The 24412-nt window shown below is 42.8% G+C and overlaps 2 protein-coding genes across 2 annotated transcripts; one reads left to right on the plus strand and one right to left on the minus strand.

The window, feature by feature from the left end:
* Positions 1–904: 904 nt before the first annotated feature.
* Positions 905–6050, minus strand: LOC114474547 (E3 ubiquitin-protein ligase TRIM7-like). The gene is made up of 3 exons (XM_028464940.1): positions 5905–6050; positions 4538–4614; positions 905–3107 (listed from the first exon to the last, which is right to left on the minus strand). Exons 1-3 carry the CDS (start codon positions 6048–6050, stop codon positions 1399–1401), a joined length of 1932 nt encoding a protein of 643 aa, XP_028320741.1. The 3' UTR covers positions 905–1398.
* Positions 6051–11209: 5159 nt separating this feature from the next.
* clip3 (CAP-GLY domain containing linker protein 3) lies at positions 11210–22859 on the plus strand. The gene is made up of 14 exons (XM_028465621.1): positions 11210–11336; positions 14615–14999; positions 15910–16049; positions 16292–16385; positions 16501–16662; positions 16743–16861; positions 17385–17621; positions 17695–17830; positions 19041–19205; positions 19283–19414; positions 20428–20551; positions 20654–20721; positions 20796–20868; positions 21203–22859. Exons 2-14 carry the CDS (start codon positions 14630–14632, stop codon positions 21255–21257), a joined length of 1875 nt encoding a protein of 624 aa, XP_028321422.1. The 5' UTR covers positions 11210–11336; positions 14615–14629; the 3' UTR covers positions 21258–22859.
* The last annotated feature ends 1553 nt before the right edge of the window (positions 22860–24412 follow it).

Consider the following 24412-nt stretch of genomic DNA (forward strand, 5'->3'; position numbering starts at 1 on the left):
AGAAAAGATAGAACTGGAACTGGCCCAGAGAAAAGGTATTTAGAGCCATTGGTTTATTAGCAGACTTTCATCAATGAACAACAATAACATAGAAGTAACAGTTGGCTTTATGGGCCTGTACTATGAAGCTAGATTTCCTCTTATCGCGCTAACTTTCAGAATTTAATCAGTGTGCGTTGGACTACAACGCTGGCTGACGTCTTATGGAGCTGAATCACCATGAACGGCTTAACGACTAACCTGGTCGGGATCAGGTTTTGTTCTGGATAAGATCTGAGCAAGGACTAAAGCCCCGCCTCCTAAACAATCAGATCTCTTAGAAAAGGACCAATCCAATAAAAGGAGGATCATTGTGAACACGTCACCATGTGGATCTGATGTAACGCTGAGAGCAGAGAATATTTAGACATTGATGCAATGCTTTCATTTACCAATGACATCCTTTAGGAAACATATAGATTTACATCTGATGGACTTATAGTAAAATGATTAAAATAAGTCAGCTGATAAAGCCTATGTGCATCGGACGCTTTTAGACTGAAATTAATTATTTAATTCATTCATTCATGCATTCTGTGGTGACGCAGAGAGCCTCAGTCCTGTAAGATAAATATAAATATATTCCACCTTATGACGTAGGCTGATCTGTATGAACGCAGCATCAGAGACACAGACAAGTGACACTGATCAGTGTCTGTTTATTCTCAGTTTATAATCTCACTAATTTAATCATTAACACTCATCAATTCCTACATTAATTACTCTGTTTTTACTGCAGCACCAGTGTTTTTGGTTTGAATTATGGATTTTAATTCATATTTTTAAAGAATTATTCCTCATTTGTGACATAAGTTTCTCTCCAGTTTCTCTGTGATTGTGATTGGTCTGACGCTGTAATCTCCTCCTCTGTCACTACAGCGCACACATAGCCAGGCTGAAATCAACTGGTTAACCTAGCGAGTTGATATCTAGATTCATAGGACAGCTTCTGTCTGACGGACAATGTTTGGTTAGGTGAAGGTAACGGCGATTAATCCAGGATATAATTTTCTAGCTTTGTAGTACAGGCCCTATATGACACCCCCTGCGTTCTACAATAATACCACAACCAGGGCTGGACCGGAACCTGAAAATGTCCTTGGTATAGATAGTCCATACAGTTGTTCTGACTGCTTGGCTGTCCATGCGCTCCAAGAAAATCAACCACTGAGCTGTCGCAATCAATAAAAATGATTTATAATGTACTTATTCTGGTTTATATTGGCAGCAACGCCCCCGGTCCTGGCCGAGCTGGCCAAAAAGCTGTCCTGTCCACGCCTGCCAACATCCTTACATATATATTGGCCAATCTGGTGATGAGAAACCTCCCTAGTGGTTTGCCACAAGTTATCAATTCCTTTATCTGAAAGAAACGATCTGAAGAGGAGCGTCTGCACCAGGTCGGAAAATTGGAACAATCCAATCCCTGGTTCTTTCATATACTACCGTCATCTTATTTTGATCCCATAGGTTGGCTCGTCTTAGTTGATTGAAGTCACACTGGGTGAAGGAATAAATCCGAGTCCTGAGCTTCACATTGTAGAAACAAACTGAACATTTTGTGCAGTCCACGAACACTCCGACTCTGTGCAGCGGTTCAGACAGGTTCAGGACAGCCGGAGGGTTCTCATTGGCTTGGCACCGACCCCAGTATGAGCCCAGCGTCCAGCAGCCGCCCTTAGGGCTCAGCGAGAGCTCCGCCCCCTTCCTGGGAATCGTCATACTCGCCACGCCAAATTCCCACGATGTCTGTCCTCTCACCGAAACTTCAAAGTAAAACTTGTTGAATTGAAACCCCTGCTTTCCCAGAACGTAGTGGAAACAGTCGAACCTGGATGGGCAGTCGGGGAAGGGCCTTTTCGTGCCACTGTCCCTCACCATTCGTCCGTTCTTTGAAAGGCGGAGAGCAGGATGGGCCGTGTCAGCATCCAGAACCACGTTTTGGGCAAAGCTCTTTCGGATAACTCCGAGTTCATCGTCAGGTTCGTTCTCGGTCGTCTCCGGATCCAACTCATCATCACCGTCATTGGTGGGACTGACCCTCGCCATGATGTGGTTCATCTGCTGGTTAACCGTGGTTTTGATGTCGGCGACTGCCTTTCGCACGGTTTCCAGAGGCGGGGTCTTAGGGGCTCGGACGCCATTGGTCTGTGGATATGACGGGATTGAAGGCAGACCTTGGAGGAGCTTGAAGTCATTTCCCGTTTGGAGAAGCTTTTCCATCTCAACGCTGATTTCACTGCATTTGTGGATTTCTTGCTGGAGAAGACCCAGTGATTGTTGGGCCTGCTGCTCCAATTCCTTCTGGTTTTCCTCCAACTCCTCCATCAGCTCCACCATCCTGGCTTTAAGCAGCAACAGCAGATCCTCAAAGTTTTTGTCAATCTCTTCTTTCATCATCTCCACGTTCAGGCGGGAGCTTCTGTTGGATGTTTGGATCTTTGTGAGCTCGACGTTCTTCTTCGACAGTATCCGTCGGACGTTTCTCTGCAACGTCTCAACGAGGCTTTTCCTAGCGCTGATCTCCTCCTCTAGGGGGACGAAGTCGTGATCCACGTGTTGGTCCTTGGTGCACGCGCTACAGATGGCCTGCTGCTCTCTCCTGCAGAAGAACTGGTGAACTTTCTTGTGTTTCCCACACACTCTCTCCTGCAGGGACTCCACGGGAGGGACCAGTTGGTGCCACTTCAGCGCTGGGACAGAGTGATGGGGCTCCAGGTGAGTGCTGCAGAGGGACGCCAGGCAGACCAGGCATGACTGCACCGCCTGGCCTCTCTGTGCGGGACAGAAGTCACACGGGACGTCGCAGGAACGCACCGCAGAGCCAGCGTCTTCCTGCACCACGGCCCGTTTGAACATCTCCAGGATGTCTCTGAACTCAGTGTTGACGCGGAACTTGGGTGCTCTGTCGAAGGTCTCCTTGCAGAGCGGACAGCAGATAACGTCACAGTGAGACCAGAACCCAGTGATGCAGGCTTTGCAGTAGTTATGTCCACACAGCGTGGAGACGGGCTCTGTGAAAAGCTCCAGGCATATCGAACACTCAACGTGATGTTTGGAAGCCGTGTCTGGAAGAGGAGAGAGAGGGAGAAACACAGCTGAGAAATCAAACTAATTTGACTCTTAAAATTAACTGGGGCTGCTCAATTATAGAAAAAAAATCATCATCATCAAAACATTATTTCGGAAAATTTGGACACATACAAGGTCCATAGCATAATCACAAATACTAAAATCATTATTTGTCAACCAAAAAGTTATTTATTTTTTGTACATAACAGTGTAAAATATATTCTGAAAACATGAATAAAATCCTTTCTTCAAACACTAATATCAAGTATGTTCACTTTTGCACAAAACAAAACACTTATCGTTCATCATCAAACCCAATCTGTTCCCATATCAGAGAATTTGATGCTTGTTTACCAAGCGTTTTTGCTGCATTTCCCCGGCCATGTTTCAAGACCGCTAGCAACAACCTAGCCTCGTGTTAGTCTGCAAGCGAGGCTAGATTTAGCTTGGGGGGGTCAGAGGAGCTTGTACGCACCAATGGGCGTGCACTGTAGCTGTTCCCACTCAACGTTCTTGAAGCCAAAATACGGGTGCTTTGGGGCGCTTCCATCTTGCAGTTTTTACGTCATTTGGAACCACAGGCGCAGTAGGGTCCGGCGGGAGGAGTCCTGGTAACAAGCCCCGCCTGGTGACTTACGCAGCCCAGCTACTCCAAGAACATAAGTATCTTTCCCGCTGGAAATTCTACCAACGTTTTAGAACAGTTTACTGCAGAGCAACTCATTTTGACAGCTCAAAAAATATGAAAAAACTGAACGGAAAAGTTTAATGGCGTCTCAGTTTTCCTTCACGACGTAACTGCTATTCACAAAGAGAGCTATGCAAGATCCGAGGCTGTCAATCATCGTCATATATGATGTAAATTCCCATTTTTCAACCTCAAATAACTTTTTTGAAACAAACTTCACAAAAAAATGAGCACTTGAACACAATGTAGGGTGATAATAACTAATGATCACAGCAGAGTTTAGGTTTGGAAAAAAATGATGTGACGAGTATTTAAATTTTACAGTTTGACCCACATCCCATCTGTTATCATTGATGAGGCGGGGTTTATGACCTATACTGCAGCCAGTCAACAGGGGGCGCTAAAAAGGAAAGTAATTAAACATTCTTTAATCTGTCTATTCATTAAAAACGTACAGTCTATAAAATACATAAAAATCCATGTTTTTCTGAGATAGGTTAGTTTTATCCTACTGATGATGTGTTGTTGCAATAAAATTGCAAAAATTGCAAAACTGACTTTGAACTGAAGACTGACACGCCTCAGCTCAACTTTAGCTGGAAAGTGAAAGTGATTGTGTGACATGTTTTCATGTTTCTGAACTTAACACCAACACCAACACTATGACTCCCTGCTGTGATCCTCACATTAAACCCGAAGCCCAGTTGTAAGAAAAAATAGTGTGTAAAAGCGGCTCACCTGAGCAGCAGCAGCGTTTGGATGGTGTGTGTGTGTTTGTGTGTGAAGAATTCTGAATCTTTAACCCTTCCCTGTCGCTGCAGGGAGAGTTTCATAGAAACTGCACTGATGTCCCTCCAAGCACAAAATACTAGTTTAACACGTTAGTTAAAATTAACAATTTTTTTTTTTTTTTTGCCCTCCAAACAGTGTGGAACCTTTCTTATTGCAGGAGTTTCAGGTATACCTATAACACTGATGCACAGACCACAACAAAAGAAACAGAATAATCAGAGAAGTCATTGCTGTGCTTCATGAGTGTTAATTTAAGTTTAAATAAAAACACTGGATGGAAAACTAATGCCCAGTTGTGAGAAAATAGTTAGAGTTTGTGGATCAGTGGAGCTCTGCTAGCCTCAGCTAGCACCTCAATGCTAAACATGTGGCAGCGAGCACCTCAGTGCTAAACATGTAGCAGCTAGCACCTCAATGCTAACCATGTAGCAGCTAGCACCTCAATGCTAACATGTAGCAGCTAGCACCTCAATGCTAACATGTAGCAGCTAGCACCTCAATGCTATCATGTAGCAGCTATCACCTCAATGCTAACATGTAGCAGCTAGCAGGGACAATGGTCCTAGTGGAGCAGACAGTGTCTCCAAGCCACACTGACACTCAGACAGGGTTCAGAACCAAAATGAATAAATTTATGAGTGACAAATGAACAAAGGATAAATATTGTTTTTTGAAGGAGAAAAACAGCAGCAAGTTCGGTGTTCAGTAATTGTATTGATCATAAAAGTGTTGTTTTATGATGTGCTAAATGTCATCACTATGAACCTGATGTTCATATGTAGTGATATAATTTGTATTCATTTGTATTTTCTATTATTTGTAGATTGACTAAAGTACACGTTAATAATTCCCTGATGGTCTAAACTACAGGTATCAGCAGCTTTTATAGTCTCACATACAGAGGAATAAACAGGTGGTAAAAACAATAAATGACTTTATGAAGACACTTTATATTGTAACGGACTGGGTCCTGTGTTTGTGTGTTCTGCTTGTTGTGTGTTCAATGATTCACTGGTGTTGAGATGTCCGATGGCTTTGAATGCACCATCGTTGCGTGCAGCTTTTCCTACCAATGTGTATCTTTGTTTACGGGAGTTCTAGGTGGTGATTGGCTGGGAGGCTGGGGGAGGAGGGGTGTGAGACGGTACCTCCGCCCTGTTGTTGTTTTTTGGTTTGGCGTCGACTACGGCCCACAGTAGTCGGGTTTCTACTTCTTCATTAAAGTTCACAAAACTTGGATTACGGCTGGAGGCTCGTCATTACATTGGTGTCAGAAGTGACGGACTGACTCGCCGACAGTTTCACTGCTCTACTCGTCATCCAGGTGACCGCTGGGTCCGCTTCTGTGTGTGTTAATGGCTGCTGGGGAGGACGGAATGCTGCCGTGGATGAAGCGTGAGTTCAAACGGGAGGAGGAAGCTGGTGATATGAGCCTAACCGGAGCCGCAGCTCCCGCCATTTCTGACCACAAAGGGCGGGGGAGAGGAATGACTTTAGAGTTGGCTGCTCAGGCGGCCCCTGGCTTCCCCTACCGGCCGATGAGCGCTAACATACCCAACCCCACGGTGCCCCGTCCTCTGGAGACACATGGACACAGTGAATTACGGGGTTTTGCTCCACCACCAATAAAGACACCCAGGTATGATGGACGTGCTGACTGGGATGCTTTCCACGCACAATTTGAACTGTTAGCAGAAGCTTCCAGGTGGTGCAGAGAGGAGAAAGCTTTTCAGCTGTCTATGTGTCTGTCGGGGGATGCTCTTTCAAGCTTGCTACTGCTCTGCCCTGCGGATAGGAGAGACTATGATGCATTAGTAGGGGCACTGAGGAGGCGGTTTGGACGTCATTCTGCTGATAGCCTGCTGCGTACTGAGCTGTATAACCGCCGTCGCCGGCACAATGAGCCACTGAGAGAACTTGCTAATGACATCGAGGGTCTGGTCCACCGGATCTACGCACGCATGCCATCTGACACTCAGGGTGAACTGGCCAGAGACCACTTCCTACAAGCCCTACTGCCTGCCGAGCTGCGTGTCCAGACATTATTGGCTCATCCCAGATCAATTCAGGAAGCACTGGAGTTGGCTTCAGAGAGAGAGATGCTCTATGCTGACCCCTGTAGGAATACATCATCCGAACAACCCAGAGTGAGAGCAGCGGACGTGTCAGAGGGGGCACAGAAGGAACCAGACTGGGTGAGAGAATTAACTCAACTGGTACGATCGGCCATTTTGAAAGACGACCCACAACCCAGACCCCGCAGGCTGCTTTGTTGGGGATGCGGGGAACCTGGTCACCTGCTGCGACGCTGCCCACACGTCACAACAAAGCAGGGAAACGGTACGGGGTCTGCATGACCGGGACAATGCAGGGCCCTTATTCGTCGTCCCGGTGGTCGCAAGACGGAGGGGATGGCCAGCCTGTGCAAGTGGTGACTCTGGGGAAAACCTGGGTGAAAGACTTGGTACGTCTCCATGATGGTGGGAAATAACCACTGTTCGGCATTGGTGGATACAGGCTCCTCTGCAACTTTGATGAGGCCAGACATCCTCGATGACAGTGTTTCCGTGCTCCCAACCTTGTGTAGACTCCAAACAGTTACAGGTGAGAAGGCTCCTATGCTGGGAGAAGCATCAGTGACACTAAGCATTGGATGTAAAGGGCTCCATTGCCAGATCTGGGTGGCTGCTCTAGACGACTGTATTTTGGGTGTGGATGTACTTGGAGCTCTGGACTGTGTAATAGACACCAAGAGGGGGACCCTCACATTTCTTGATGGTGAAGTCATCCAGATGTTTAGGCGGAAACCGCAGACAAACCAACCAGAGGGCCTTCCTGTGACTCATGCCAGGATGCTCCTTGGGACTGATGCAACTTCTGTGACGTCCTCACCTCCTCCCCCACCCCCTGCTTGGCCAGTGGCGTGTGACATAGACTATGACCCAGGGGGCGCCACTTCGCAGACTGACCCTGATGCTCGGATGCTGGCTGTGAAGGGCATATGGGAGAGAAATTGTGATGGACTGTCTGACATTGAGCAGGACCTGTTTCTTAGGCTTCTTGTGGACTTTAAAGACTGTTTCTCGTTGTCAGAGGATGATGTTGGTCACACGGATTTAATTCAACATGACATCGATACAGGAGATGCCCCACCAATTCGGATGAGACCTCGTCGGCTTCCTTTGGCGAAGCAGACTGCTGCAGATAAAGCACTGGGGGAAATGCAGAGGGCGGGAATAATCGAACCTTCGAACAGCCCCTGGGCTTCTCCTGTTGTGATGGTCCCAAAGAAACAAAAAGGGGAATGGCGGTTCTGTGTGGATTTCAGGCCGCTCAACAATGTGACCAGAAAAGATCCCTATCCTCTGCCCCGCATTGACGAGGCCCTGGATACTGTATCTGGCTCGTCTTGGTTCTGCTCATTGGACCTCCGCAGTGGATACTGGCAGGTCCCGCTTGCCCCCCAAAGCAGACCAAAGACAGCTTTCATCACAAACGGGGGCCTCTGGCAATTTAAGGTCCTGCCATTTGGGCTGTGTAATGCGCCTGCTACGTTTGAAAGGCTGATGGACAGAGTGCTGGCGGATTTCCCAAAGAGTGAGTGTGTGGTGTATTTAGATGACATCTTGGTACATGGAACATCATTTAAGGCTACGCTGGACGCACTTAGAAGGGTGCTTGGGAGAATAGCTCAGGCAGGTTTGAAGTTACACCCCCTAAAATGTTGCTTTATGAGACATGAAATCTCATTTCTTGGTCACAAGCTTGGTGAGGGGGGGGTGGGCACCTTAGATGAGAAAGTAAAGACAGTGAAAGAGTGGCCCACTCCGGTTTCTGTGTCAGAATTAAAGAGTTTCTTGGGACTGGCATCTTACTACAGGAGATTTGTAAAAGGATTTTCCTGCATAGCAGCCCCACTGTTTCGCCTACTACAGAAAGGAGAGGTTTTTGAGTGGACAGAGGAGTGTGAGACAGCGTTCACTAAGCTGCAGAATTCTTTAGTAGAGGCCCCTATCCTTGTTCCCCCGGATGCCAACTTACCATTTATTGTAGACACGGATGCCAGCGGGGTGGGGTCAGGCGCAGTGTTAACCCAGGTGACCCAGAGTGGAGAGAAGGTAGTAGCTTACTACAGCAGAACATTTAACAAAGCAGAGCGCCGCTACTGTGTCACAAGACGAGAGTTACTGGCTGTTGTTTCTGCCATTAGACACTTCAAGTATTACCTTGGGGGGCTCCATTTCACAGTCAGGACTGATCACTCAGCATTACAGTGGCTAATGAACTTCAAAGAACCAGAGGGTCAGTTAGCGCGATGGATTGAGGAACTGCAAGCTTATGACTTCACTGTAGTCCATAGACCAGGGGTGTACCATGGTAATGCAGATGCGCTTTCTCGCCGGCCTTGTTTTACAGACAACTGCAACTACTGTGAGAAAAGGGAGATGTGGGAGGCGGACGAGTCACGAGGTGGTGTTAGATGTTTGGCTACTAACCTGAGAGATCAGCCAGACTCCGGGGATTTAGTTGAAGTGAGCACCGCAGAGTGGTTAGATGAACAGAGGCAGGATGCAGAAATCTCACCAGTGGTCACGTGGGTTAGCACACAGCAGAAACCACAGTGGGATGACATAGCCATGCATTCACGCGCAACAAAGGGACTCTGGTCCATGTTTGAAACTCTGCGTCTCTGTGATGGGATTCTCCAAAGGGGTTGGAAAGAACCAGCGACAGGCGAGATCCAGTGGCAGGTTGTGGTACCACATTCTCTACGGGATGCTGTCCTGAGGGCGATGCACGGAGCGCCTGGATCAGGACATTTCGGTGTCACAAAAACACTTCGCCGCCTGCGTCAGGGGTTCTACTGGGGGCAGCAGAGGAGAGATGTGGAGGATTTCTGTCGCCTCTGTGACAGCTGCACTGCCCGGAAAGGCCCCACCGGGAGGTCACATGCTTTGCTCCAACAGTTTCATACAGGGGCTCCAATGGAAAGAGTAGGGATTGATGTTTTGGGACCATTTCCGTGTACAGAGAAAGGAAACCGCTACATCCTTGTTGCAATGGACTACTTTACTAAGTGGCCAGAGGCTTACAGTCTCCCTGATCAAGAGGCAGAGACTGTGGTGGACGCTCTGATTGGCGGAATGTTTAGCAGGTTCGGGGTTCCAGAGACAATCCACACAGACCAAGGCAGAAACTTTGAATCTCGTGTATTTGCCGTCATGTGTGAGAGACTAGGTGCCCGGAAAACCCGCACCACTCCACTCCATCCACAGAGTGATGGATTAGTCGAAAGGTTTAATCGCACATTGGCTCAGCAGTTGGCAATCGTGACAGCTAGTCATCAACGGGATTGGGACAACCACGTCCCACTGGTGCTGATGGCCTACCGTTCCACTGCCCAGGATTCCACTTCATGTTCCCCGGCTCTCCTGATGCTGGGCAGGGAGATCCGAACCCCAGCTGAGATGTTGGTGGGGAGACCACCGGATACTCCTACTGACCCCCCGGGGCCGATCTACGCTCGGAAACTGCAGGACCGCCTGGAATCTGCCCACAGTTTTGCCAGACATCAGATGGAGACTGCAGGCGCGAGGCAGAAAAGGAACTATGACATCCGAGCCACGGGACGTCAGTTTGCAGCCGGGGAGTTGGTTTGGGTATATAACCCCCGGAGAAGAAAGGGTAGGTGCCCTAAATTGGACAGTAACTGGATGGGGCCGTGCAGAATCCTTGAAAGGCTTGGAGAGGTGGTTTACCGAGTCCAGCTGCCACCAAGAGGGAGGAGAGTTGCGTTACATCAGGACCGGCTAGCTCCATACCGGGGTTCAGCCGTTCCACAATGGTTGAGTCCTGAGACTGATGCTTCCTTACCTGCTCCGTGTTCATCGCCCCAACTGGCACCATTTGCTACTGAACCCCCTCAAGGGTCTTACACTGACATTAATCAGGAGCTGAGACGCTTTTCCTGGGCTCCGTCTGATTTAATAACCCCTGCCACAGGAAGGCCCCGGCGAACACGGAGGCCCCCTGCACGCTGGAAGGACTTTGTTGAGTAACCCTCGAGGGCGAGGGTCTTTGTGAGGGGGGGGTTGTGTAACGGACTGGGTCCTGTGTTTGTGTGTTCTGCTTGTTGTGTGTTCAATGATTCACTGGTGTTGAGATGTCCGATGGCTTTGAATGCACCATCGTTGCGTGCAGCTTTTCCTACCAATGTGTATCTTTGTTTACGGGAGTTCTAGGTGGTGATTGGCTGGGAGGCTGGGGGAGGAGGGGTGTGAGACGGTACCTCCGCCCTGTTGTTGTTTTTTGGTTTGGCGTCGACTACGGCCCACAGTAGTCGGGTTTCTACTTCTTCATTAAAGTTCACAAAACTTGGATTACGGCTGGAGGCTCGTCATTACAATATCAATCTTTTGATCGGCCACAATAAAGTGATTAATTTCAATGAAAATATCTCAAGTTGAAGGCGTTTTTCTGCCATTTTTAGGTGAGATTTAAAAAAAAAGATTAATTAGATTAATTATTACAGAGCATAATTATCTAATCGCACCTTTTTTTAATCTCGTGACAGCACTAGTTATTACTGTGACTGTATTGCAGCTGAGCTTGGGGTGGCGCTGTTTGACCCGCATGCGCACTACGGAATGAGTGCATCCTCACACACGCACGCACACGGAGCGACCGTCGCCTACAGACACACACACAGACCCGTCGGTGAAGCAGCATCAGCCTCGTGTTTCAGGTAAACGTTTTAACGTTTTAAATGCTGAAGGGTGCGGTTCCGTGCACGCGCCGCTGTGTGATGGATGCGTGATGCGGGAGTGGTGGTGATGGTGATGATGATGATGATGATGATGATGGTGGGCGCTGTTCACAACAATAATCCTGTATATATTGATGTAAACACACACAGACGGTCAGTGTGTGCGTTGTTCAGCGTCTGTTCGGATGTTGTTGTTGTTGCGTGTTTTCTTTGTGCGTGTGCTCGTGCCCGTGACGCAGGCAGGCCGCTGTGCGTGCGGCCGTTTGGGCGGATTGTGGTTATTAGAGATGTGAGACAGATGAAGAGGAGGAGGATGAAGATGAAGCCATGGTCTCCTCTTCATCATCATCATCATCATCATCATCATCATCATCATCTGAAACACACACCCACACACAAACACACACACACACACCCTCTAAGTGTTTTTTTTTTTTAAGAATCAATGTTGTTTATCCGCTGATTTCCATTCATATACTGGTTAACCTGCTTTAACCTTAAAATAGACTGTCATACCACCTTAAATATACTGTAATACCACCTTAAAATATACTGTAATATCACCTTAAATATACTGTAATACCACCTTAAATATACTATAATACAACCTTAAATATACTGTAATATCACCTTAAATATACTGTAATACCACCTTAAATATACTGTAATACCACCTTAAATATACTATAATACCACCCTAAATGACACTGTCATACTGCCTTAAAATATACTTAATACCACCTTAAATATACTGTAATACCACCTTAAATATACTATAGTTTCTGTGATTGTGATTGGTCCGATGCTGCTAACTCCGCCCCCTGTCACAGGAGCGCACACGTCGCCAGGCTGAATTTACCTCGGTTAATGAACATGTTTCATAGTACAGAGAATGTTTGGTTAGCTGAAGCTAAAGGACAGATATCAGGATATACTGATCCAGGATATCTTTATCCAGCTTCATAGTACAGGCCCTTTGTGTCCAAGTCCAGCTGGTAAATAATCAACGATCGTGTCTTTGTACTGAGTCAAGAGTCACATGACATGTGTGAGCATTACTTCAAACAGATGCTTCACTGCTATGGGGGACAAAAACATGACAAATTACAAATAAATATAAATCAATAAATGAATAATTACAGAAATAAATACATACATAAAAAAAAAATGATTTCCTTAATTAAGCATGCTTTTTTATATGTATGTTTTTATGTATATATTTGATGATATTCTGTATATTTTTATATATAATTTTAATCAGACATTTATATATATTTTTTGATTTATAAGTGTTATCTTTTTGTGTGTGTGTGTCTGTGTGTGTGTGTGTGTGTGTGTGTGTGTGTTCTCATGTTTGGTTTTCACGTGATGCTGCATTTGTGTTTCCTCTGAGTCAGAGTCATTTGTGACTGTGTGTGACGGCTCCTCCAGAACAGAACAGTGTGTGTGTGTGTGTGTGTGTGTGTGTGGTTTCTACTGGTTTGACACACCATAGATCAGTGGTTTCCAACATTGTTTGGGTTGTGAAACCATTTTTAATATCAAAAAATTCTCGAGGCAACTGTTCTGATGATGACTAAGGTGACACGTTATGTGGGAAAATTACTAGGCAGCAAGACAATTGCCACATTTTGTTATTTTCTGGTCAACTTACAGCAATAGCAAATGTAACGGCTACAGGGAAAAGTTACATCCAGGAGTGTTCAATAAACTGTGAATCATTTTACCTTCAAATATCTTTGGACATGGACGGATACGCTCGCTTTACCAAAGGAGACTACATTGAAGTCAAAATCATTAAAAGTGTTTATTTACAGTTCTTCAAAGTAGTTATTTTGATTACAAATAGTTTATATAAATCAAAATAAAGGGGTAGTGCGTTCAAATTGCTCAAGCAATACTGTGTTTGCAGAAACAAACAGTAAATACAGTATATGTACAGATTGCCAAATCTGTTACAACATTTTAAAGACTTTGTGCAGCTTAACTATCTTTAAGTGCAGGAAATGAAAGTGCACACATTCAACAGTGAACTATAAATACAAATATAATATCTGGCCAATTGTATAGATTTGCAAAAATGAACGTATTGCCTGAAAGCATGAAAAGATAACAATTAAAAATCACCATCATCATCAGTTAATAGATAGTGATTGTATGTGTGTGTGTGTGTGTGTGTGTGTGTGTGTGTGTGTGTGTGTGTGTGTGTGTGTCTCAGATATATACAGAGGTACACTGATTGGTCAATGAGTCCCACCCACTCCATGATGTGCTGGTCAGTCACAGGAGCACTTCCAGCACCTTTAGAACCTGCAGCACCTTTAGAACCTTCAGAACCTTCAGCACCAGGCTGATCCAACCACGGTGCTCCAGAGAACGTCACAGAAAACAATTCCTGCCTGTGAAGATCAAACTGTATAATTCATCACTGTAACGTCACAGCTTGATTATTATTATTATTAGAATATTTATAATAATAATAATCTTACTTTATTTTTTACTACTGTAATGTGTATCTGATTCTTATTTTTACAGTTTTTTACTTAATTATACACTTATTTAACGTTTATTCTTTCTTTCGTCTTTGTTAAACATTTTATTCTTTTATTTGTGATTTTTTTCTGTGGCTGTAACAAGAGCAATTTCCCCCTGAGATTAATAAAGGAATTCTGATTCTGATTCAGATTTAATACAGTAATTGGCACCAAATAGACACACTTACACCTTTTTTTAACAATGGGCCTAAAAAACAAAACAAAAACCATGTAATATACGAGCAGCAGGGTGGGAAGAGAGGGAGCAAAGAAAAAGGTGACCGCCTTCATTGAGTAGAAGAAGTAGAAGAGAAATGACTTCTGTAACCAAAGTGTAATAATATCATGTATGGGGAAATTTTAATCCCCTATTGTAGCTCTGTTATAGTGTTTTTATATTTATTTCCATCATAATATTCATGCAAACCTTGTTTGATGATAAACATTTAATGAAATATCAAGAGCTGAAAATCTTTATAAGTCATTAGCCAGGATTAGTGATATTTTAACTGCATTTTAATATTATTATTATTATTATTATTATTGTTCAAGATTGTGTGTTGTTTTCATTAGAAAAATAATAATAATAATAATAATGTAAAGATATATTTCTAATCCGTATTATTTTTTATCAATAACTAGACATTTCAGGCGACCCCAAAATTTAAAACACTGCTATAGATGACTGTGAGGTGAAGGATGTGATGTGTTTGTTGGTTCTAGGCCGGCTGCAGCGTGATGACTAAAGAGGAGAACCTGGAGACGCAGGAGAAGGAGAGGAAGGAGCAGGAGGAGCAGGACCAGCTGGAGGAGCAGGAGGAAGGAAAGGTCCAGAAGGAGGAGGAGGAGGAGCTGACCGAGGAAGAGGAGGAGGAGGAAGAGTACGAGCTGGAGGAAGAGCGGGAGGCGGAGGAGAGGGCAGAGGTGGAGGAGGAGGAGGAAGAGGATGAAGAGCACAATGAAGAGAGAGAGGAAGAGGAGGAGCCGACCAATCAGGAGCCAGAAACAGAGCCTCTGTCTGTGTCCCAGTATCAGAGTCCAGTCCACGAACCGCGACGTAGACCCATGGTGCACCCGTCAGCCCAGGCCCCGCTGCCCAAGGACTACAGTCAGTCATACCGCCTTAAAAAACACTCTAATACTGCCTTAAATATGCTGTCATACCGCCTTAAAACACACTGTAATACCACTTTAAATATACTGTCATACCACCTTAAAATATACTGTCATACCGCCTTAAAACACACTGTAATACCACTTTAAATATACTGTCATACCACCTTAAAATATACTGTCATACCGCCTTAAAACACACTGTAATACCACTTTAAATATACTGTCATACCACCTTAAAATATACTGTCATACCGCCTTAAAACACACTGTAATACCACTTTAAATATACTGTCATACCACCTTAAAATATACTGTCATACCGCCTTAAAACACACTGTAATACCACTTTAAATATACTGTCATACCACCTTAAAATATACTGTCATACCGCCTTAAAACACACTGTAATACCACTTTAAATATACTGTCATACCACCTTAAAAAAACACTGTAATACCACTTTAAATATACTGGTATACCACCTTAAATATACTGTAATATCACCTTAAAAACACTGTAATAATGCCCTAAATATATATTATCGTGCTACCTTAAATATACTCTCAGATCACCTTAAATATACGTTATAAAAAATACTGTAATACTGCCTTAAAATAAACTGTAATACCACCTAAAATATACTGTCCTACCGCCTTAAATATACTGTAATACCACCTTAAATCCACTGTAATACCACCATAAATATACTGTAATACTACCCTAAATATACTGTAATACTACCCTAAATATACTGTAATACCACCTTAAAATCATCATCATTCCCCTAGACTTTCATCCCAAAGTTCATTCCACCTTAAATACATTAAATCCCCTAATCTCACTCTAATAAAGAATCAGGATCTTTCCACCTTAAATATTGTGTCCCTTCTTTCCGTGCGCAGCGTTCACCTTCTTCGATCCCAACGACCCGGCTTGCCAGCAGATCCTCGTGGACCCAAACACGTCTGTCCCAGAGCTGTTTGCCATCGTCCGTCAGTGGGTCCCTCAGGTGCAGCACAAGATCGACGTCATCGGCAACGAGGTGACGGCATAACACATTCGCAACATAACACATTCACAACATAACACAGTCACAACATAACACAAGCACCAGTCAAATCAGAACACAGTGTAGCATTTTCACGAGTCATTTTAAAGTTAGTTTAGTTAGTTTTGTTTGTAGTTATTTGTGTGTGTGTGTGTGTGTGTGTGTGTGTGTGTGTGTGTGTGTGTGTGTGTGTGTGTGTGTGTGTAGTAAAGCTTTGTGTTCTCATCGTTTCTCAGATCCTGAAACGTGGCTGTCACGTGAACGACCGCGACGGACTGACAGATATGACGCTGCTGCACTACAGCTGTAAGGCTGGGGCGCACGGCGTCGGTAAGCCCCGCCCACACAACACTCTGATATTCCTTCATCGTTTTCACTCCTTTGTGTATTTGGAGACATTTTTTGTATTTTTGGGGTAATTGTGTGTGTGTGTGTGTGTGTGTAGGAAACCCGGCAGCCTCTCTGCGTCTCACGTCTCAGCTCATCTCTCTGGGCGCTGACGTCAGTCTGAGGAGTCGATGGACCAACATGAACGCGTTACATTATGCTGCTTACTTTGACGTTCCTGAGCTGGTTCGAGTTCTGCTGAAAGCGGCTAAACCCAGAGGTGAGGTGACGCCTGTCAGGGCCCACTCAGGGCACAGCCTGGCACCTGTAAGGCTGATGGTTCGTCTTTCCTCTCCACAGTGTTAAACTCCACATGCAGTGACTTCCTGAACGGAACCGCTCTGCACATCGCAGCATCCAACCTGTGTTTGGGTTCAGTGAAATGTCTGTTAGAGCACGGAGCTAACCCCACCCTCAGGGTAACACACACACACACACGCACACACAATAATATTTGTTTTAATCAAAACATTTTTAAAAATTGGTTCAAAGTGACCAAAAAAGGTGGAAAAGGTGGTGGAATGTAATTTTAAAAACCATTGTGGGTAATTAAATTTAAGAATGTATGGAAAATTAGTTTAAAATGGCAAAATATTTGCATTAAAATTTGTGAATGCAATTAAATTGTCAAAAATAAGCCTGAAATATGGTGGTTTATAAGTGCTGAGCATGTCTAGAAAGTGGAAAAATGTGTTGAAATGTGATGTAGAAATGTCAGAAATGAGAGTAATGTAGCAAAAATGCATCAAAAGGAGCAAAAATATGGCAAAAGAAACTGATGAAAATAGGTTAAAATATGGAAAGTTTGGTGTAAATGCAGAAAAAGGGTAAAAATAAGGGAAATGGGCTGAAATTGTTAAGAAAAATATTCTTAGTTTCTTGAACATTTAACCTGTTTTCTTTCATTCCACCTTAAATAAAATGACTGACTGTTTTCCTCAGAACGAGAAGGGCCAGGTCCCTGGTGAGGTGGTCCCTGATCCTATGGACATGAGCCTGGACAAGGCGGAGGCGGCCATGGTGGCGAAGGAGCTGAAGCAGCTGCTGCTGGACGCCGTCCCTCTGAGCTGCAACCTGCCCCGGGCAACGTTGCCCAACTACGACAACATCCCCGGCAACCTGATGCTGTCGTCTCTGGGCCTGAAGCTGGGCGAGCGCGTGCTGCTCGACGACATGAAGGTCTGCACATGTCACATGACCAGAAGGCCCATAAGGCCCTCATGGAGCTCACGGCATGTCTCCCTCTCCACAGGCCGGGACCCTAAGGTTCTGCGGTACCACAGAGTTCGCCAGTGGGCAGTGGGTCGGCGTGGAGCTGGACGAGCCCGAGGGGAAGAACGATGGCAGCGTGGGCGGAGTGCGCTACTTCATCTGTCCTCCAAAACTAGGTAGAAACAACACGCTGTTTGTGTTGTTATTGGTCCACCCCCTGGACCAATCAGAGGACTGCGTGCACGCGTGTTGAATGAACAGCGTGATCTGACTCACATATAGGGCAGACTTAGCATCGGTAGCCGATGGTGATAAAGCTGTGACCGGTCATGAGTAGTGACAAAAAATGAATAACAAGTGGCAAAAGCAGCCAAGAGTGGCAAAAAATGGTCAAAGAAGAAGAAACGGGGGGGGCGGGGGGGGGGGGGTCGTTTAAATCAGCAAAATGTTGTAAACAATAGTGGGAAAAAAGGCAAAATGTAAAGAAAAAAGGAAACAAGTGATATTTATTGGGCAAAAAGTAGCTTATTTAGACAAATGACAGAAATTGGATAAAAACAGAGCTTAATTTGTGTCGCATCCTGCCGGAGCAAGATCTGGCACATCCCAGAATTTAACCGGCACTTATTTGATTTGTTTTAGTGTCGTGAATGTTTAGTGACCTTTGTGGCTAAATTGGCAGTGGTTTAGTGCTGTCCATGGTGCTGAATCACGGCAGATGTGACAGCTGTCACTCAGAGAGAGAGATACGGATGCTCCTTAACGGGAGATTGTCCGTGCTACTTTAACGCTGAGTCATCATTCTTTCATCAAATATTTAGGTTCAGTGGTTGTTTGTGTTCCTGTGATATTATTGGCCCATTCAGTTAGCAAAAGGTGCTTTAAAAAATGTATTCCATGACTTTTATTGTTTCTCTCTGACTGCTGGAACAACACCCGGCATTTGCTCTGCGACCTGATGATTTACACATTACGTACTGGATACAAGCTAAAATTGGCAAAAAAATTGGAGAAATAAAGGGGATGAGGAAGTTGCAAAAACAGGTAAAAAGGGGTTCAATGTTTCCCCCTTTTAAGGTTTTCTGGGGAAATAATAATTAATATTAGGGCATAAAGAGCCACATGTTGAGAATCACTGACTTAATAACAGCTTTTACATGGTTTTAGTAAATAATTGTAAATGTATTTTTTTGTAGCCAGTCCACCAATCATGTTATCTTGCGACTAGTTATTAACTAGTTATAACTATAAATGTTAATATAATAATAAACAGTGGTTTAGATTAATGTAACACTAAAGTAAATGTTCATTATATTGTCAGTGTTGTGGTTCAGCTGGTTATCATGTTACCTTGTGACCATAAAGACTACATATCTGTCCCTGCAGGTATTTTTGCTCCGGTGTCAAAGATCTCGAAGGTGTTGGTGGATCAGACGCCGTCGTCTGTCGTCTCCACGCCACGAACTCCTCGCCTGGACCTGGCAACGCGCCTGGCCGGAAAAACCAAGAAAGAGAAAGAAAAGAAGGAGAAGGAGAAAGAGCGGGAGAAAGGTGGGCCGGGCTCTCGAGGTGGGCGGAGCGTAGAGATTCGGCAGTGGAGCGTCTCTCAGACTTGGTTGTGTTTGCAGCTCAGAGGAAGAAGTCGTCGTTGGCCGGTCTGGAGCTGGACGGGCTGAACGTGGAGGTGGGCGACCAGGTGTTGGTGGCCGGACAGAAACACGGGGTCGTTCGATTCTTCGGGAAAACGGACTTCGCTCCAGGTCGGTCGTAGGATTCAATTAACTTTATTTATCAGATCAAACAGATACGATCCTTTAACGCGCAACAAGTCTTTGTTCATGAGAAGATGATGTAATAGATAAAATGGCTTCCTTGTTATTTAGTGACCCTGAAGAAATGTTTAAATAATTTATACTAACGGGAAAATGAGTCATCAGTCAGCTTGTAAAAGCAAACGTTGCACAGCAGTGTTAAAATTCTCTTATTTTAAATTCAAAATGTGTATTTAAAGATGGATAAGGTGTGCTGGATTAAATGGCATTATTTAGGGACCTCACTGAAAATTCAATCATAGAAGAAATTTAAATTCACCTTTAAAGAATTTATGACGAGGGGAAATAAGTGTCAAAAAGAATCTGAAAAAATACAAAAGGGATATTTATTGGCAAAAGGAAGTTAAAATCCGGTTAAAAAGTGCAAGCGAGGAGGGTTCGACTGAAGTCTGTGACTAGTGATGAGTAAAGTGTAAAAAAAGTGATAAAAAATGTGCAACATGAGGCAAAACATTTCCAAAAGTGGCAAAAACATTGCAAGAAAAGAGTGAAAAGTGACTAAAATGGACCAAAAACAGCCAAGAGTGGCAAAAAAGAGCAAAAAAGAGGAAACGTGTTTATTTAGTTTAGATTCACGTTGAAAGAATTTATGCTGAAAGTATACGAGTCGTCAGTCAGCTCATCTAATAAACCTTTTATTTAACATTTACATTTTATATTTATAGATGGACTTCCCTCCAGAGTTGTTGATGTGGTGGAGGAAGTGGTTTCCTTGTTATTTAGTGACTAAAGCTTCAAACCTGACACTGTAGACAGATTTAATGTTAAATCAAACATTATCCCCCAGTTTGAAATGTAAATTCAAAACATATTATTATTAATATTGTTGTACATTATTATGAGGTTAAATTAATCACCAGTCAGCAGCCAACTCAGAAACCAACTGTTCCATAACAGTTCTATATGATGACACATCATTAACCCCCCCCGCACACACACAGGTTACTGGTTTGGCGTGGAGCTGGATAATCCCACTGGGAAACACGACGGCTCTGTGTTTGGAGTGCGTTACTTCAGCTGTTTGCCCAAATATGGCGTGTTTGCCCCGCCCTCTCGAGTCCAACGGTACGTCACATGTTTACCATTCATTTATTAGTCTGTTTATGTGTTTATTCATTCATTCATTCATCTCTTTTTATCTATTTATTTATCTCTTTATTTTTCCAGGATCGGCGGTCCTAAAGACGGGACGCAAAGTGACGCCTCATTGGTGAAGAAGGTCCATCAGGTGACCGGTAAGTGCTCAAACGTGATTGGTGGAGGTAGAAAACGCTTCGGGCCGTGCTGATTGGTCCGTTTGTCTCCGCAGTGACTCAACCCAAACGCAACTTCAACACCGTGCGCTCTCCCAAAGACCTGACCTCTGAGAACTCCATATCCAGGTGAGCCATGACTCAGCATAAATACTCTAACCCTGACTCGGCATAAACACTGACTGTGACTCAGCTTAAACAATCCGACTCCACATAAACACTCTGACCATGAGTCGGCATAAATAATCTAACTGTGACTCAGCATAAACAATCTGACTTCACATAAACACTGACAGTGACTCAGCATATACACTGACTATACAAAAACACTCTGACCATGAGTCAGCATAACCACTCGGACCGTGACTTAGCATATACACTGACTCCACATAAAGACTCTGACCATGACTCAGCATAAACACTCGTACCATGACTCATCATAAACACTGTGTCTTTCCTGCAGGCTGCTCTTCTGTTGCTGGTTTCCGTGGATGCTTCGTGCAGAGATGCAGTCCTAACCACGCCCCTCTAAGCTCCGCCCTCTCCCCTTTGTCACGCCATCCCGCCTTGAACCTCTAAGCTCCGCCCTCCCTCTCTTCTCTCTGAGCCTCGTCAGACATTAGGTGTCGTCCTGTCACGGTGAAGCCACGCCCACATCCTGTTGTCCTGATTTAGTCGATTATAGCAAACTTCTATAGTGCCTTGTATCTGACCTTAAGTGAAGCTCCTCCCCCTAAACCTTCCACTTCCTGTTGGCCGTTACAACATCCCATTTGGTTTCAAAGTTATCGCCTAATGTCAAATATCACACGTTCAAAATGTTCAAATGCTAAAAACTCTTTGTGCATTCCCTCTCGTCGCTGCATGTGCAGAAACAGTTTTTATCCATTCACGCGATGCTGCTTTCTGACGCTGCGTACGTGGTTAAATGTAAATCTTCTCATAGTTATTTAGGTTCGCTCTGACACAATGTTTCCTGTCTGATGTTTCAAAGACAATCCTGAAGCTCCAAAACAACGTTTTAATTAATTTATATAATTTAAAATGTAAATTATCTTTGTTTGCAGCAGGCGTCACAATGTCAGCAAATATAATACAAATAAAACAGGATCTAAAAACAGCATCCATTCATTTTTTTTTAGCCTTAATAACGACAGATATTTCATTACCATTTTAATTTTATTGTATTTACTTGTGATTTCCAGTGTCTGACTGCAGGGGGCAGTGTTTCTTATATTTACCGCACCTTAAAAAATCTACAGCTTTATTTGTATTTGTCTTTGTGTTTACAAAGTTCTTATTTTTAACATAAATCAGATAAAAGTAGAACATCTGTTTGGACCTTGTAACTGCAGCCATGCTGTGGTTTAAATGTGTTTAAATGTTAAATCATTGTAATGTGGAGGAAATGTTGAGTTTTTAAACACTTCAGCTGCTCAGCTTAAGCTTTAGAAGTGAAAACAGGGTTAATATTGGTTGTTTTTGTTGTATAATAACAGTTTTTATCCTGGAGTCAAAACTCAGATGTTCCATATTTAATCTGTAAATACAGGAATGCTGTGATGTAAGTCAAACTCTTTCTTTTTAAAACTTGAATTCCCGCGCCTGTTAAATGTTTCATGAGTCGTTTTTCTTCCCTTTATAACGAGCTGCAAACGTACAAACATTAAAGCAAAGTTCAGCTGTTTGTTACTAACCAGTTAATCCAGTTCAACATGTGTCGGTGTCGCGTTAAAGTAAATCTGTTGTAAACCGAAGCCAGAAATTTTCCTTCGAAGAACGCGTTTTTGAGCGTCGTTTCATCACGAGTTAAAATCACACGCAGGTTTTTAAAGAGTCATCCATCGCATTCTCTAAAATGATCTTTTTGTGCTTGTTTTTAACATCATCGTGTCTTTATATTCATTTTACTGTGATACGGTCACCAAGTGAGCTTTAGGTGTGTGTGTGTGTGTGTGTGTGTGTGTGTGTGTGTGATGGAGAGCAGGCGTGTCGTTCTCACCACAGGTTCCACTGCATGTTCTCCTCAGTATTTCTCAGTGTTTATCGTTCTTCTCGCTCAGCATGGAAATGAAATACTAATTATAACAAATATATTAAAGACGTTGATGTTGTTTTTACTCCTCGTGTCCGTCTGATTTATTTAAACCTGCTGCTGATTTTATTCACTCACATTACGCTACAAAATTAACTTTGTTTTATACAAAGTTAAACTAATTATACAAAAAAAATCATATATTTAATTTAAATAAAAGTAATAAACCTGTTTATTTCATCTCATAGCTATGGGACGCTGATTGTACAGTTGCTCATGCTAAAATTAACAGCAACTTTTTGCAACAAACCATATTTAAAAACGTATGTGAATTTTTTTTATGTTACTTTTGAGCAGATTTACAGCAATATTTGTGAATTTTGTGATTTTTTTCTTGTAAAAATATAATGTCAATATTAAAATAAAAATATAAATGTAAAATGTTGAATCTAAATGTCACAGGTGAAACTAAATATTTAGCTAATATGCAAATGTACCCTTTAGATTTAGATTTAACATTTAGCTTTAAAATTTACATTTAACATTTAGATTTAATATGTACATGTAACATTTAGATTTCATATTTACATGTAACATTTAGATTTAGTTTTAACATTTAGCTTTAAAATTTACATTTAACATTTAGATTTAATATTTACATGTAACATTTAGATTTAACATTTAGCTTTAAAATGTACTATTAACATTTAAATTTAATATTTACATTTAACATTTAGATTTAATATTTACATTGAACATTTAGATTTAGATTTAACATTTATATTTAAATGTAACATTCAGATTAACATTGACATTTTAAATATTATAAATACATATTTCACTTAAAACTTTCACAAATATTGCTGTAAATCTGGTCAAAAGTTTTGTAAACGTGGTTTGTTGCTAAATGTTGCAAAAAGTTGCTGTTTATTTTATATTAGCAATGTTCAATTTTACAATTAGAACCTCATGCTTAGTGACATGTGAACATGTATTTGTAATTAGTGTAATTTTTTTTTTTTTAATAATTAACATGTCTTACAATTTGTGAGCTAAAAAAATAGATGTTAAAACTTATATATTGTAAACATTCTAAGAAAAAACTAGATTTACAAAGGAACACACCTGAGTGCAGAGATCCAGAAGGTAATTAAGGAGCTGATGAAGAACACCTGAGGTTAGACAGGAAGTGAACAACAGGAAGTGACCAACAAGACAAATCTAACATTACATAACTGTTATAGTTTCCTGTCTGTTTTAGACGCTCCAATTTGCAACTTTTAACCAATTTCTGTTGTTTTTAAAATCCCATTTTACCACCTTTTCCACCATTTTTCTTTTGATTAAAACATTGGTTTATATCTTTAAGATGACTTTATACTGGTCCAAATAATAATAATAATAATAATAATAATAATAATAATAATACCTAATGTCCTTCATTGGCTTTTTAAAAATTGACATTAAAAGAGTTGTTGTGGGGTTTCCATGGATATGGTTGATGGTAACGGAGTGGAAAGTATGGAAAATCATCAAATGAACCTGCATTAGAAAAAACAAGTAAAAAGCACCAAAGAAAACCCCAAAAACACACTTATTTCTGACATCTTTTATTGATCTAACGATAGATTCACAAAC

The sequence above is a fragment of the Gouania willdenowi genome, chromosome 13 (assembly GCF_900634775.1).
Source record: "Gouania willdenowi chromosome 13, fGouWil2.1, whole genome shotgun sequence".
NCBI lineage: Eukaryota > Metazoa > Chordata > Actinopteri > Blenniiformes > Gobiesocidae > Gouania > Gouania willdenowi.